Below are 16,274 nucleotides of genomic sequence, written 5' to 3' on the forward strand. Positions count from 1 at the left end.
GCATAGTGGGTCATCATTTTCACAGTTGCACCTGTTCACCGTTAAATTCCTAGTACCTAGAATGCCAGTTTGGTCTATAAATCAGTATATAAATGGTTTAGTGGGCTCAACATTGCATTGGCATTCTTGGTAATCACTACTAACAAATGCAGAAAGTAGGAGAGGGAAAGAAATCATAGTTTAAATGTGGTACCTGAACCATCGCTAATTCTCTAGGGATTTGTGAACTTCTTGAGCTATTTATGTGCCTCATGATCTTCTAGAAATATTGCAGCAAGATTCTGAAGGCTGACTCATACCAGGTGATACATTTGTTTTCAAAATAAATAGAAGAGCCAGGTCAGGAAGAAGGAAGCCAAGACAAACATAAGTAGAGATTACTATAATTGAAAGAAGAGGGTATGTACTTGTAGAAAAGTGACTTCCTTAATATGTATGTTTCTGCTTTTCTCCTAATTTTACATTTTCCTAATTTTATATTTTCCATGGCCAATGTCTATAATTTGCCTGGGAATCCAATTAATTGCAATCACATCTAACAAATTAGTATTTATAATTGGGTTTCCAAACAAATTATAGTAATACTTCCAAGCATAAATTAGTAACATTTGAATGGAGAGTTATTTTTCTTATTTCATGCATAGTGTTTAGATGTCTTCTTTGAAAGACACACTTGGCAATTTTCCTTACTTTTTAAAAAGTACACTCTATTTTCTTTTTTTGAGATGGTGTCTCACTCACTCTGTTGCTCAGGCTGGAGCACAGTGGCTCAATCTTGGCTCACTGCAACCTCCATCTCCTAGTTTGAAGATTCTCCTGCCTCAGTCGTCCAAGTAGCGGGGATTACAGTTGTGTGCCACCACACCTGGCTAATTTTTTGGATTTTTAATAGAGATGGGGTTTTGCCATGTTGGCCAGGCTGGTCTCAAACCCATTACCTCAAGTGATCTGCCTGCCTTGGCCTCCCAAAGTGCTGGGATTATAGGCGTGAGCCGCCACACCCAGCCAAGTATACTGTTTATTTTTGATAGAAACTATACATGTCCATTAAAAATTAAGAAAACAAACTGCACAGAAAAGTAAAACCAAACCATCACTCCAGATTTACCACGTAGAAACAGCCACGGTTTACCGTGCAGAAAAGTGTTAACACAGCAAGGCCAAGACTGTTCTCCTAATACCTACTTAAATGACTGGCCACAGGCCAGCACCTGGAAGTTTTGTGCACACTAGTTTCAAATAAATGCTTAAAGTTTAATATTACTTGAAGGCAAAAGAAGACAAAAGAGACCCCAAAATATTATAAAGAAAATATTATAAGGCCGGGCGCGGTGGCTCAAGCCTGTAATCCCAGCACTTTGGGAGGCCGAGACGGGTGGATCACGAGCTCAGCAGATCGAGACCATCCTGGCTAACACGGTGAAACCCCGTCTCTACTAAAAAATACAAAAAACTAGCCGGGCGAGGTGGTGGGCGCCTGTAGTCCCAGCTACTCGGGAGGCTGAGGCAGGAGAATGGCGTAAACCCGGGAGGTGGAGCTTGCAGTGAGCTGAGATCCGGCCACTGCAGTCCAGCCTGGGGGACAGAGCGAGACTCTGTCTCAAAAAAAAAAAAAAAGAAAAAAGAAAATATTATAAAAGATATTATGAGGTTGGAACTGTTACTCTTTCAATTCTATATTTGTTTTATTATTTACTGATGTTCTAATATAAAGTTCAAGATAAGTCACACTCATAGGTTTTCTCCACCACTCCTTCCACCTACCAGTTTTTCTAATAAATTGTTATTTGAAAATTCTTAGTTTTTTTTTTTTTTTTTTTTTTTTTTTTTTTTGAGACGGAGTCTCGCTCTGTCACCCAGGCTGGAGTGCAGTGGCCGGATCTCAGCTCACTGCAAGCTCCGCCTCCCGGGTTCACGCCATTCTCCTGCCTCAGCCTCCCGAGTAGCTGGGACTACAGGCGCCCGCCACCTCGCCCGGCTAGTTTTTTTTTTTTTGTATTTTTTAGTAGAGACGGGGTTTCACCGTGTTAACCAGGATGGTCTCGATCTCCCGACCTCGTGATCCGCCCGTCTCGGCCTCCCAAAGTGCTGGGATTACAGGCTTGAGCCACCGCGCCCGGCCAAAAAATTCTTAGTTTTATCATAGCAAATTCTCCCTCCTAACCATCATTCTTATTTTAATATTAGTTTCATATTTATGTACATAGAAAAATAATTTTACTGATTCTTTTGTCCACTTTATGCTTAATTTTGTAAATTTATTTCATATCTTTGTTTTTAAAAAGGGGTTTATGGATGAACACATGTTTTCTTTAAGTTTATGCATGAGAAATTTTACCTACAGTTATATCTAAAGTACACTTGGATTGGACAACTTTTTTTTCTTCTGTAAGTATTACTTTATTTTATCTGGGCACTGAATATTGTACTAGCCCATTTGTTCTTGTTTTCTGTTTACGATAGGATCGCTAGGTTTTGCCATTGCATGGCACTTCCTCCCCTCTGCCCCCCACACAACCCCCCCACAAGACACATCCACTCACACAGAGTTTATTTTCCTTAGAATTACATAGACATTGCTTTGTTAGCTTCACATACTAAATTTAGTAGAGAGACATTTGGTAGCAATTATATTTTATTCCTCATAATCAGCTTGCCTTTTTTACCTGAATGTCTGAAAATTTAAAGTTTTCCCTTTGGTGTTCAGAAGCAGAAGCTATATTCCAGTGTTGCTTGTTCTTTTCAGTTATTCCTGGAACATAACATGCCCTTTGATTTATAATTTTTTTCTATTTCATTCCTTGATCTCTCTCTCTTTCTCTCTCTCCTTCCTTCCCTCTCTCCCTCCCTCCCTCCCTCCTTCCCTCCTTTCCTTCCTTTCCTTCCTTTCCTTCCTTTCCTTCCTTCCTTCCTCCCTCCCTCCCTCCCTCCCTGCCTCCCTCCCTCCCTCCCTGCCTCCCTCCCTCCTTCCGTCACCCAGGCTAGAGTGCAGTGGTTCAATCTTGGCTCGCTGCAAGCTCTGCCTCCTGGGTTCAAGGGATTCTCCCATCTCAGTCTCTCGAGTAGCTGGGATTACAGTGCCTGCCACCACACCCAGCTAATTTTTGTATTTTTAGGAGAGATGGGGTTTCTCCATGTTGGCCAGGCTGGTCTCAAACTCCTGACCTCAGATGATCCTTGATACTTCTAGTTTATTTCTTAACTTTATGTTTTTGTCTTATTTCACATTTTATATTTTTGTTTAACTCTTTTCTATCCCTTTTCATCTCATTTCATTGTCTCGCTACCTTGTCTTCATGCTCTTGTATTGAATTCACGTTCTGTTCACCTCACTGTGCGTTTTGGGAGTGAAGTTTTCAGAAATTTGGAATCAGACCCTTTGGCCATGTTAGGGAGAGGGCAACGCTGAGATGGGGGCAGCAGCGGTGGAAGTCAAACTTTAATGATTTTAACATTTTCAAAGTGCCCAGGACATGTGTACAAAGACACATTTTATGGAAATTGTGCAGGTTGCTTTTTTTGTTTGAACCTTTGAAAGAATTTAATCTTAACATTTTCTGATTTAAAAACTGTAAAATCTTGTTTAACAAAAACTTTTATGTATTAAGATACTATTTTTCTTTTATTACATAGTTGTTTATAAAAGTTCATTCGTTAAAATTAAGGATCCTTTTTAACACCATAGCATTTGTACTGTTGCTTTTTAATATAGTGAAAATACAAAAGGAAGGGCATGTGCTATTTTTTTGATGTCACTGACTTCAGAGACATTGTGTACAAAGAATTACCAACATACTTTAATTCAATGATTGCTTGGTGTTTAGAATGTCAGTTCTTTAATTTTGAGCATCCTGAAATATATCTTTTGTACATACAGAGACTGATGTATCAGAATCAGATTTTCAGTAACCCCTGGATTATAGTTTGGAGTAATTTAATTTAGTTACCCTCAGTGATCTCTAGGAGTTTATGTACACTTAGATTTCCTGTTTATAAATGCATTTGTTTTTTCTGTATCTAGGTAAATGGAGCTATTCAACTACTCAGCATAGAATTAAGATTAAAAATTCGTTTGCTAAAGAAAAGGAATACAAAAAAAGAAATTTGAAATCACCCTACTGTCTCTTCCCAGGAAGTGTAAGATTGCATTTTTGAATATTCAGATTATTTCTAAACATGTAGAATCATGAAATCTAATAACTGAACACAAATTAGAGAGCTATTCATCCAGCAGATTTCTAGTCTTGGCCAGACATTGGGACCATCTACAGTTCTTTCCAAAGTGCAGTTTCCGGGGTCCATGCCTGGAATGCTGAAGAAACGGGTCAAAAGTTCACCCAAGACATCAGTTTTAGAAGCTCCCTGGGAAATTCTAATAGGGAAGCAAGCTGAGAGCCACTGGGCGAGCCCAGTCTTCTTATTTTACCCTGATATGGTGGGGTCCTCAGAAAACACTGGCTCTCATCGTTGCCCAGACTCTTACGTGTTTCGTGATCTGGGCTATGTTAGGATCTCCCTGAGCTGCTGTTTCCCCATTTGTAAAGTGGAAATAATAACAGCTGTGGGGACTGGGCAAGAATAGGTGAAATGAGAAAGTAAAGCAGCTGGGGTAGAGTGAGGGATGTGGTAGACATCAGCATCTCTTGGTGACTAACTGCCACTGCTAATGATGATGGTAATGACGGTGATGGTGGTGGTTATGACAGTGGTGATAATGATGGAGCACTCACTTCAGGAAATTGTATGTTCGAAGTTTCATTGTAGTCCACAATCCTGGTTGTTGGCTAGGAGCAGGAAGAGAAGCCCCCAATTCCTTGACTCTTTGCAAAGGCAATTATAATCCTAGAGAATTGACATATGGTAGAAGTCTGTTGAATTGAACCAAATAGCCAAATGCAATGTTCTCTTCAAAGCTGAAGCCTAGTATTTATGTGATTTTAAACACATTAAGGTAATTTACTGAATTGGATGTCTTTGTCATTTCATGATTGCTGAACAGATTATTTTACTGTACAATACCTTGCATTTTATGCCAAACTAAACAAAGATAGTACTGTCTCTCTTTTTGAAAGTGTTCAAGAAATGTTGCCTACTTTTGTTAGTATTTAATTTTATTTTTAGCCACTTGCCACAGGTGGATAAATTAATGTTTTATTCATTTTCTTCTTAGTGGAGCGTAGCATATTACCCAGGTAAGGCACTAAAAACCACATTTTAGTTTTTAGCTCTTAGGAGATGACATGTAGGAGGGATATATGAGAATTCATTAATACTGCATATTAATATATAGTATAACATATCTATTCCTTAACATATGAAAGATTTTTTACTTAATCCAATGCACCTCAAAGATATTTTTCTTTAACACTTTGCTTTATCTCTTCTTTGGAGGCATAATGACATCCATTAGATACTATTAATCACTGATCTAGAAAAATACATAGTCTTTGCAGACTATTTCTTTCTTAGTTTTGGGGACAGTAAGGGCAAAATAAACAAAATTAATGGGTGCAGTGACCATATTCTTTTCAAATTTTAAATTGGAGCCAATGACCTGGCAAAAGATTGACATTTAGCTGGGTGTGGTGGCTCACACCTGTAATCCCAGCACTTTGGGAGGCTGAGGTGGGCAGATCACTTGAGGTCAGGAGATCGAGACCATCCTGGCCAACATGGTGAAACCCTGTCTCTACTGAAAATACAAAAATTAGCTGGACATGGTGGCACATGCCTGTAATCTCAGCTACTTGGGAGGCTGAGGCAGGAGAATTGCTTGAGCCAGGGAGTTGGAGGTTGCAGTGAGCTGAGATTGTGCAACTGCACTGCAGCCTGGTGACAGAGTGAGACTCTGTCTCAAAATAAAAATAATAATAATTTGAAAGTGACATTTGTGTGATTTGTGAAATTAATCATATGAATAGTTTTATAAAACTGAATTATAGTTATAAAAACTAAATTTACAGTTAACAATTTGCCTTCATTGCCTGCATATAATTGTAGAAACAGGAAATAGAACATGGAGCATATATATATATATATCTATGTTGTCACACGTGTTTATTCACCATAAAATTGATGGGTATTACATGCATACTGATTTGAATGTCTTTTTCTAATATTTTCTCATTCCTTTTAACAAATCTCTGAGTAATTAACTTGTATTATCACATGAAATTTTACATGCTTAATGGTCAGAAGTTATTATACTTTTGTGACACTCAAATTACCTTTGTTCACAGGATTTCCTGCTGGAGACCAATTTGCAGATTTTGTTTATATCTAGAGTATTAATATTCACACAGCATTTTCTCTGACCTGTACACATTTTTCTCCTTATTCCATTCAATTAGTAAATTCTCATTAAACTATGATTAATGACCTGGAGAGAGACCTTATGTACACATACCATATGTTCTCTAATTTATATTCAAACAAATAATTTTTTTCAACCTAATCCAAGAGAATTATGAAAGAAAATTAATAGACAGCATCAAAACCTCCCTTTGATAAATCTGCCTTTAATAGGACAGCTAAATAAAGCTCCTCTGTAAGATTGTTGCACCAAATCCACACTGCTCTAAGATGAACTTCATTTAAGTACAGGGTACAATTCCTTAGATGCAGATTTCAGTGCTTAATCTGGAAGTAGTGGGTTGGGATCTAGTGGCTGGACACACTGTGGAAAAATACAGACTTCCTTCTGTCTGTGGATCTTACAAAATTTTCATCAGCATAGCAGAAGAATTTTGAAATGTTAAAGAGTAAGCTTGTAGCAGTGGGAAAAGAAAAAAAGACATAAATTAATTATTATTGAGTATGTATTATGGGCCAACTATGCACAATAGTGCTTAGCTCTTTGTGTGCATTACCTCATGTAATATTCATAATGTTACCTGTATTATTTCAAGATTATAAACCAGTCTAGGAAGCATGAGTGCAAAGATGAACATATGCGTTTCTATGATCCCCAAAATAATCAAAGAAATCATGTTTGAATCCTTACCAAAAAGGAAAACATTGATTATCCATACAGAATAACTCTCATATCAACTGAAAGATCTAAATTGTTGAGCTAATTTTGATCATTCCCCTTTTAGAGTCATTGGGAACACATACTTCGTAACTATTCTAGGTCACTGTCTTTGTTTATTTGTTTTTATGTCTGCCCCAGTAGTTCAGTAAATAATGAAGATAAGGAGACATGGCCTCTGTTTTCCTGTCCCTCACAGTTCAAGTGTGTGGCAGTTGGCATACAGATAATTAGAATAATATATGAATAGAGGATCCAAACTTTATCTGATTCTTGACTCATACTCTGTTTTCATAGGTGAAGAGTATGAACTGAGTTGATTTCATTATATCATGGTGCAAACTCAGTCACTGTGATTTCCAAGCTACCAAGCAGGAAACACTTGCTGGATTTAATACAAGTATTTCTACTTGGAAATCTCAGCCCATGAGGCAGTGGCCAATGATTTTGGTATTAAGTATTTTCTTTCATTGTGTGTAATGTATATGAACTGTTGAAAAAAGAAAGTTGGCAAACACTATATAATTGTCACAGATCTGTTAGCATACTTCCTTGATTATTAACTTAGATCTGAAACTAAATTTAGAGCTTCAAAACTCAATGAAGTAAAATACATCTAACAGCTAACAGAAAAATGAACTGCGAAATAGAGTAAGAGAGAAAAGCCTTCAGAGTTGATAATGCTTTAAGTGCTTATAAAGTTTATTTTAATTAATTAGCTGTAAATTTATCACAATTCAATATTGACACCATGGCCCTTCTAAATTTTACCTTAAAGTTCTTAAATTGAGAAATAATTTTAGTTCAGTCAACTCATGTTATTTTCACATTTTATATATGATTAATTACTAACAAACAACTTTATATGACATCTACAATTCTAATTCAAACCTTGAAATTATAGTTTTTCTATCTAGTGTTTCCACTGTTTTCCTTTTGTTAATCTAAGAAAAGAACAGGCATTTAATTGTATTTAACTTGTAATGAAGTGCTGATGCTTTGTCATCCACTAAATTTACAGTATCAGAAAGATTATTGTCACTATGAAACAATACAATGTGGTGCTGCACACATTCTCATCACAATTTTTTTTTAATTGTGGTAAAATGCACATAATATAACATTTGCCGTCTTAACTCTTACGCATATTTTAATTGAACATTGTTTGGGGGAAATAACCAGGTGAGACAGTGGAGAATAATTTAGGTTGAAATGGTAGTTTATCCTAGGATTACTAAGATATTCCTTGCTGAAGTTATGTTTTGAGTCTTCAGTGGAATTTCCAGTCATCATCAATCTGAGAATCATAGGCTAAAATTAATGAACTATCTGTCTTTTTGGAAAAGAGAGATATTCCTCCCACCAACCTCCCACCTCCCACTAGAGACTTTGATAATGGTGGTTTTTTTGTTTGTTTGCTTGTTTGTGTGTTTGTTTTATAACATACCTCCGCTATTGGTGAAATACTCTCTGGTTAATAGCCCAAACCATTCACTGTCTCCTGCCTAGATAACCTCCTGTCTCCAGGGTATCTAGGTGCTACCAGACACCTATCTGACTAAAGGGTCATGCTTGTTTGACAGTGAGGAGCAGCCAGCAGCATGCTGGCAGGTTTGGCAGGTGTTACCTTGCAGTCGGGAACCATATTCAATCACTATTGAGAAGCAACAGCAACACATGGGCTGGTCTTATCAGGTGTTTTCCAGGTGTTGCCCAGGCATTATGAGGCAGTGGTAGGGATGACCTGGTGTTACACAGGTGTCACGATGATACAGAGGCATATTTAGTCATCAGGGAGCAGCAGCAGGCAGCACACAGGCGAGTGTTCCCAGGTATCCTTCAGGTGTAACCCAGGTGTTCCCAGTTGTTACCAGTAATGAGCCCTGGTTAGGGATCACTGTGGAGCATCAAACAGCATGCTGGCGTTGAGCTGCATGATGTTCCTATTCTCCCCCTGGACTTCTGTTCACCAAAGCCACCACATTTATTTCTTATATTCCTAACCCTGTTGTGACATCAGATAAACAGAAAGGGTCCTCCTTGTCCATCTTCCACTTCCAACGTTGAGCAACCATGGCAGCCCTTCACTGGATGGCCTTTGCATTGGTTCAAGTAGCCTGAATGGTTGTAGCGAATGGAGCTTGATATGTACAAGAGTTCAAACATGTGCGTACTTGTTTTATGCCCATGGAGCGGTTCAAGGCAGCTGTTCCGGCAGGGTGCTGTCCTTCTCCATATGGGCAGACAGCATTCTGGCATCTCTCCTCCTGTGGCCCCACCATTCCCTACAGCTGTGGTGCTACCCATATCCAGCTAATAAAGAACATGAGGGCACCATCCCCCACCATCTGCAAGCCTCGGTCCACAGTGGCACAGAACTTTGCTGATTACATTCCATTCACAACAACATAGCCACCCCTAGGTAAAAGGAAGACAGTGAAATTTAACCTGGCTGTGCACAGGCATTCCAGGTGAAAATGCATTTTGATAAGAGAAAATGTCACTTTGATAGGAGAAAAGAAAACAAATACATCTATTTTGTTAAACATTCAAGCAGACGTCATGTGTCTTTAATGGAATAGTAGTTATCATGGAAACCATCTCCCATAAGGATAAAAGGAGGCTTGGTGTAAAAGTTAGGGTTATGGTGATCATCTTTTCAGCCATCTTCTATAAAGCAAAAAGAGGGTTAGGGATAGGGCTGGGTGGAGGGCTGGGGCTGGTGGGGCTGTCTTGGCCATTCTCTTCCATAGGAAAAAGGAGGGCAAGAGCACAGAGAGCATCCTTCCCTTTCTTTCCCTGGGTGGGACAGCTTTTAGAAGTCTCAGCAACTCCTCTGTTCAGTGGCAGAAAAAAGCCATTATCTTCCGATTGCAGCTCCTGTCTTAGGGATGACCGAGTGCTGTCCTGAACCATTTTTTCCTAAGGAAAAATAGGCATTTGATAAATGGCTCTTTCACATTACTCAGGCTTTTTCAATAATGCATTCCTCTAATAAGTCCAGGGCTTCCTATTCTCACTAATGGTTGATTGATTCTGGGCTCAACCAAAATGTCCTCAGCAAGATGCTGTTCAGACCCCAACTATGTTACAGATGACATAGGTGTGGGCTGATTTTTAAAGAAGATTCACATTCTTCTACTGCACAACTCATTGACAATTCCATGTTAATCATAAAGGCTGGAAATTATTGAAATATGTTCAATTAGCAGGCTTAGACAACTGTGCTATATAATTCCAACAAATATGCTATCATTGTGAGAATTGTAAAGTTTTTTAGAGCTCCTGCTATTTTGATGAGTATTTATGATACATGAAAAAGTAGCCAGGTACAACGGCTCATGCCTGCAATCCCAGTGCTTTGGGAGGCTAAGGGTGGGAGGATTGCTTGAGGCCAGGACTTAATACCACCCTGGGCAACATAGCAAGACCTCATCTCTGCAAAAAATAAAAATTAGCCAGGGATGGTGGTGTGTGTCTATAGTTCTAGTTACTTGGGAGGCAGAGGCAGGAGGATTGCCTGAGTTTGGGAGTTCAAGGCTGCAGTGAACTATGATTGCACCATTGTACTTCAGCCTGGGTGACGAAGTGAGACCTTAACTGTAAAAAAAAAAAAAAAAAAAAAAAAAAAAACAGAGAGAGAAAGAAAAAAATTAAAGAGAGTGATGTGCTATACATGTAATGTATACAATCCAAAAAGGGCCCTCAAATTGTACTGAACAGGTTTGGTGACTATTTATAGTCAGTTTTTTTGACAAACATCTTTGACCAAGGTAGAATATATGATCTGTGAACGTGGGCGCATATACTTGGTGTGTGTCTGTTGCATGCAATATAAAATCATCACTTATGGATTATGTTCCTTTGAGAAATCAGCACAAAATGTGTCACTTTGGTAGGAGAAAAGAAAACAAATATATGCATTTTGTCAAATATTCAAGCAAAAGTTTGACAGGGAAAAAATGTGGAACTTCCTTTCAGATGTCTTGGAAATCAGAGTTCATGTGTCTTTAATGGAATATTTTTTTAAATTCTTCTTTGTCTTAGCCTCTCTTCCCTAAGAAGAGCTACGAATGCTTGACCAGCTGTGAGTTCCTCAAATACATCCTGTTGGTAAAGCAGGGGGACTGCCCGGCTCCTGAGAAAGCCAGTGGATTTGCGGCCGCCTGTGTTGAAAGCTGCGAAGTTGACAATGAGTGCTCTGGGGTGAAGAAATGTTGTTCAAATGGGTGTGGACACACCTGCCAAGTACCCAAGACTCTGTACAAAGGTAAGGGGCAGCACTGGGGGTGTGAAGAGACATGCAGTGTCACATGTATCTGTGCCTAGGGAAGGGTGTCCATCGTAAGCGTGAAAAGTCTAAAAAACAAAATCTTAAGAAAATTTATTTTATACCACATACAGACATCTTAACATATTCACAGACCCATAGAGATCAACCATATTAACTCGACTTGGGGCAGAGCAAGTCATTTGTATTAATTCTGTTTAATTTGACAGATGTGATGGACAGCAACAATTCAGGAAGCTTTTTGTCTTTTTCTCCAGTCAGACTGATTCAAGTAAGCTCTACTAGGTACACTAGAATAAATCGAAATATGTAATGAAATAATTCTACAACTCAGCATTACGTAGAATTGGTGGGAACCCTGGGCTTGTTTTCCTGCAACTGGATGGTCCCATCTGGGGGTGACGGGAGACAGTGACAGATCATCAGGCATTGGGTTCTCATAAAGAGCCTGCATCCTAGATCCCTCACATGTGCAGTTCACAATAGGGTTCGCGCTCCTATGAGAATCTAAAGCTGCTGATGATCTGACAGGAGGTTCGGGTGGTAATGTGAGTGATGAGGAGCGGCTGTAAATAGAGATGAAGCTTTGTCCACCCACCTACCACTTATCTCCTGCTGTGTGACCCAGTTCCTAACAGGCCACAGCCTGCTACCAGTCAGTGGCCCGGGAGCTGGGGACCCCTAATATAGAGTCAGTCAGCAGGCAGTATTCATTAAAGTACAGAGAGTAACAGATGTCTTTCTCTCTGTGTGTCTTTCACACGCACATGCCAAATCCATATTGTTTCTAAATACCGGTACTTAAAAAAAAATGTGTATAAAGCAGTATTCACCATCAATGCCAGTTTTGATTTATGTGCTGGCTGCCTGTTTTTGGAAGTCCATGTTACTCTAACACTCATAACAATTCACATCTCCCAGAAGTTAGGTATCTGTCCCATCTTCCTTTAGCTCCCACTTGGGAATACTTTCCTCTGAAATCTATGTAATTCAACCATTTATTTTCTTTATCGTTGGAAACACGCCATAAGTACTATGTCTTACATTCAAAATAATCGCTGCTTTTCTCTTCTTACCAAGTGATGTTTCTTTAATAGTTTTAAAGTTTTATTGTGTTCATGCCTCTTATTTTAAACTACAGCAAGTCACTATTGCGAAATTTAAAACCATCTAATTTTTAAAGCCTCTGTTAATAGGAAATTTTATCTGTCATTAAAGATAATATGCTATGTATGAGTAGCATTCACCATAAAAATAGGATGCTTTTGGAATGGTCTTTTTAAACCCTTTTGTAAAACCTATAGTGTTTTAAAGAGATAATATAAATTAAAATATGCACTTTTATAAAAGGACTAAAGAGTTACTATGAATTTCAAATATGCCTGTTTCACTAGAGAATAAGCGGAATATTGTAGAAAGGGCCAGAATAAATGACTAATGATGCAGAGATACTTTCAATGTAAAACTACATTTAATGAAACCAGATGAACTTTTGTTAAAGTACTGAAGTCACTCTTCTACTACAAATTAGCTCTTAACTTAGATTTTTGTGGAGAGAGACAGAATCAATGGGAATCAACTACAAATAGAATAAACAGACTCTGTTGACCTGACAATGACTTTTGCGTAACGAAGGCAGTCTAGTTAATAGATTGTTATTTTGCAAAAAAAGACATATATGCAGGTAGATATTTTTTCTTGCTTTCTTCAGTAGTCCCTCAAGGAAGGCTGTCTTCATATCCTGGGAGCTTTGACAGTGCCTCTGAATATGTTAGTGTGTGTAAAAGGAGGGCAAATAGAGCCTGTAGCAACTCCTTCACCATCTTAGCGAATGAGCCATTTGAAGCCCCTTTTGGCATTCCCAACCTGGAGTCCAGCTGCTTCTTCACTCTCAGAAGAGGAGAGGGGGACTGATATACACAAGCCCCAGGGAAACAGTCCGTTCCAACCCATCCCTTGACTTTGCGAGGAGAAAACCATGTGCCCAGTCAGTGCACAAACCAACCTGCAATCGTAGGATACTCATAATCACTGTCTTTCCTACCTCCAAGATGCCTTCTTATTGCCCCAAACAAACTAATGTGAAATAAGATTGCCTCCCTCTCTCTGTCTCTGCTAGGTCTGTGTAATTGTTTTCCTTAATAAGAGTGGGAGTCATGGTGGGTTGAGATTAACTAGTCCTTGGCTCTCCGTTCACAGCTGCTGAAACTGAGGTTGCAGCCTATGCCTAAGTGATTTGGTAGTAGGTAGCAGAAATAGATCTAATATCTGCTCCCACCTGGGCTAGCTTGCCTGTCATTTTTGTTTTGAATGTATGGAGCCCTAATGGAAACACTCACTGGGCATCGTTGTGTTATTATATAATAGGCTAACTAAGGCCTGGCACAGTGGCTCACCCCTTCAGTCCCAGCACTTTGGGAGGCTGAGGCAGGAGTTCAAGAGTAGCCTGGGCAAGATGGCAAGATATCCCCATCTCTACAAACATAATAAAATTAGCTAAGCATGGTGGCACGTGCCTGTAGTCATAGCTGCTCGGGAGGCTGAGGTGGGAGGATCATTTGAGCGCAGGAGTTCGAGGTTACAATGAGCCATGATCATGTCACTGCACTCCAGTCTGGGCAACAGAGTGAGACCCTGTCCCAAAATGTATCTAAATCCATTATCTACCTACCTGTCTATCTAATAGGCCAAGTAAAAGATTTGTCAATATAGAATATTTTTAATCTAACAAAATCACTACTTTATGAATCATTTTAGACTAATTAATAACATGGGATTGTTACATTGTAGGGTTGAAGCATATAAAACTAGATACAGTGTGTGCTGTATAGAGAACCAAATTCTATGGGATAAATATTGAAAACCTGAAGTTCCTCATTCATTCATTATTTATGTATTAAAGTGTTGCATACTGCTGTTTGGAAACCCAAAATAACATTTTCTTAACATTTTCCCCAGTTTACCTTTACAAGGGGCTGCTGTCACTTGATTGGAGAAGTATTGACACATTTCAGTTAAATACACATTTATGGAGTGCCTACTATTTTCTGTCATCTATAATGGGCATTGGGGTACAAGGATCCATGTGACACTAACCCCCCACATGGTCCAGTAGGTTATTACTGAGATTGTCATGCTCACAATACTCTTTAAGTGGGCAAATTGTTTTTCTAACCTTTAAGTAAATGGACATTTACCAACCTCTGTATATGTTTCATTTTATTACTTATTGAATTAATTTTTAAAAATATTTTAAAATTATAAAAACCCATACATACATACTTTCTGTTTGGTCTGTTGTGTTTGTGGAAGGGAAGATAGAAAGTACTGATTTTATAGCTTCAAGAGCTTTTTATACTGGTCACTTGAGTTTTTAAAAGCGATGGGTGTCTTGAAAATATGATCAACAAAATTCCCTATTATATTTGAGCACTGCATTTGGGCTATGCTGTAAAAACTGCACTTAACTGATGCCTGGAAGTAAGTTAACCTTCATAGACTATAGTTTAAAACAAACAGCAGAGATCCTTTCTTTTACTTTTTAAATAAAATTATTAGCATCAAAATAGAAGGCTTGGAAATAGTAACATGATTGGAGATGCCTGCTGGTGCTAGTTCTATGAAATGCAATTCTTCATAGAGCTGTAGAAACTTTAAAAGGCTTATCTTCTACAGGTAGAACACAAATGAGTGCATTTGGGGGCACTTCCTTTTTCCTTTCTATAGTACGTCTATTTTATGGCTTGGTGAGACAATCTTTCCTCCAGAGAGTGATACATTTTACTGTTTTGTTGCCAAATCCCACTGCCTCTCTTGGCTTCCAACTGTAGCAAAAATGGTTTGGGCAGGGAGAAAGAAAAGTTAAAAAATTTTACAAACCTAAAAATTCAGACTAATTTGTGACCTATAGTTTCCCTTTGCCGTGGATAAACCAAGAATTAATTGTACGTCAATCGGTTTCTTTTCAAAAAGACCCGATCGCAGAGTTGATTTAGTATTTCCACAAATAATTAATATATACAATATTTAAACTTCAGACCTCTGGAAATAGATTTATACAACTTCTCACAAATAAATTTTCAACATTTTGCATCCAGTAGCCAGCCCAATGCCTTAATGTGATGTAAATACAAATTCTAGAGTTCTAATTACCTTTATGAGAGATATCAAGTAGTGATTAAATCACTAGAACAATACATCTTGCTACATTTTTATGTCATTTAGATACATGATAAAAATTAATAGTAATAATAAAATCTCACAATGAGTATGCAATTGTAGATTGCTTATCCTAATTGATTTTTCTATCCATAGATTTTCAACATTTTTAAAAAGCATTGGGTTTTTGTTCTTTTGATTTCAGCAGACTATTTCTTGCATTTTAAAGAAAAAAAGTGTATGTCACATATTGCAGGGTGCCATATGATAATGTTTGCTAATTTTTCAACAGAATCATTTAGATTTCAGATGACTAATTTGTTCAAAAATAATTTTAAAGAGAAAAATGCTAATCATTTACATAATAGAAAACACATTGAGAAGAGATCCAGTCTACACATCTGGTTATGCAGTTGGGATGCTGGTTCAGCCAGTGAGGACTGTGCGCACCGGCAGTGAGGGCTGGAGGTCTTGAGCGGGTCTGAGCCCCATCTGCACACAATTACAGTAGAGTGCTGGAGTTACTTCCAATCAAAGGAGCCAACTGACTTTAATGGAAAGCAGATGGACCATTTCTTAACATGCAAATTGCAGGGTCATGCTTCATCATAATTAAAGAGATTTTTAAATGAAGAAATTTGAACTGACACCGCCCTGATGCTCATTACATTTGATTAAGGCTGTTGGTCCTTGAATGCTACTCAAGATTAAAACCTTACAGAGAGGGGACTGGGTTGCTTGGATTGGCTTCTGGTGAGTTCAGGTTACTTAGGAGGCTATTTACTGTAGCTGTAG

General features: G+C 38.4%; 1 protein-coding gene across 2 annotated transcripts in view; it reads left to right on the forward strand.

Moving 5' to 3' along the window:
- Positions 1-16,274, forward strand: part of LOC105478101 (anosmin 1) — a 216,462-nt gene that overhangs the window by 136,170 nt on the left and 64,018 nt on the right. For both annotated transcript variants that reach the window (XM_071089005.1, XM_071089004.1), the window contains exon 4: positions 11,078-11,300. In XM_071089005.1, the coding sequence (XP_070945106.1) occupies positions 11,078-11,300 (223 nt within the window). The remainder of the gene's footprint in view (positions 1-11,077; positions 11,301-16,274) is intronic.

The sequence above is a fragment of the Macaca nemestrina genome, chromosome X (assembly GCF_043159975.1).
Source record: "Macaca nemestrina isolate mMacNem1 chromosome X, mMacNem.hap1, whole genome shotgun sequence".
NCBI classification, from domain to species: Eukaryota; Metazoa; Chordata; class Mammalia; order Primates; family Cercopithecidae; genus Macaca; species Macaca nemestrina.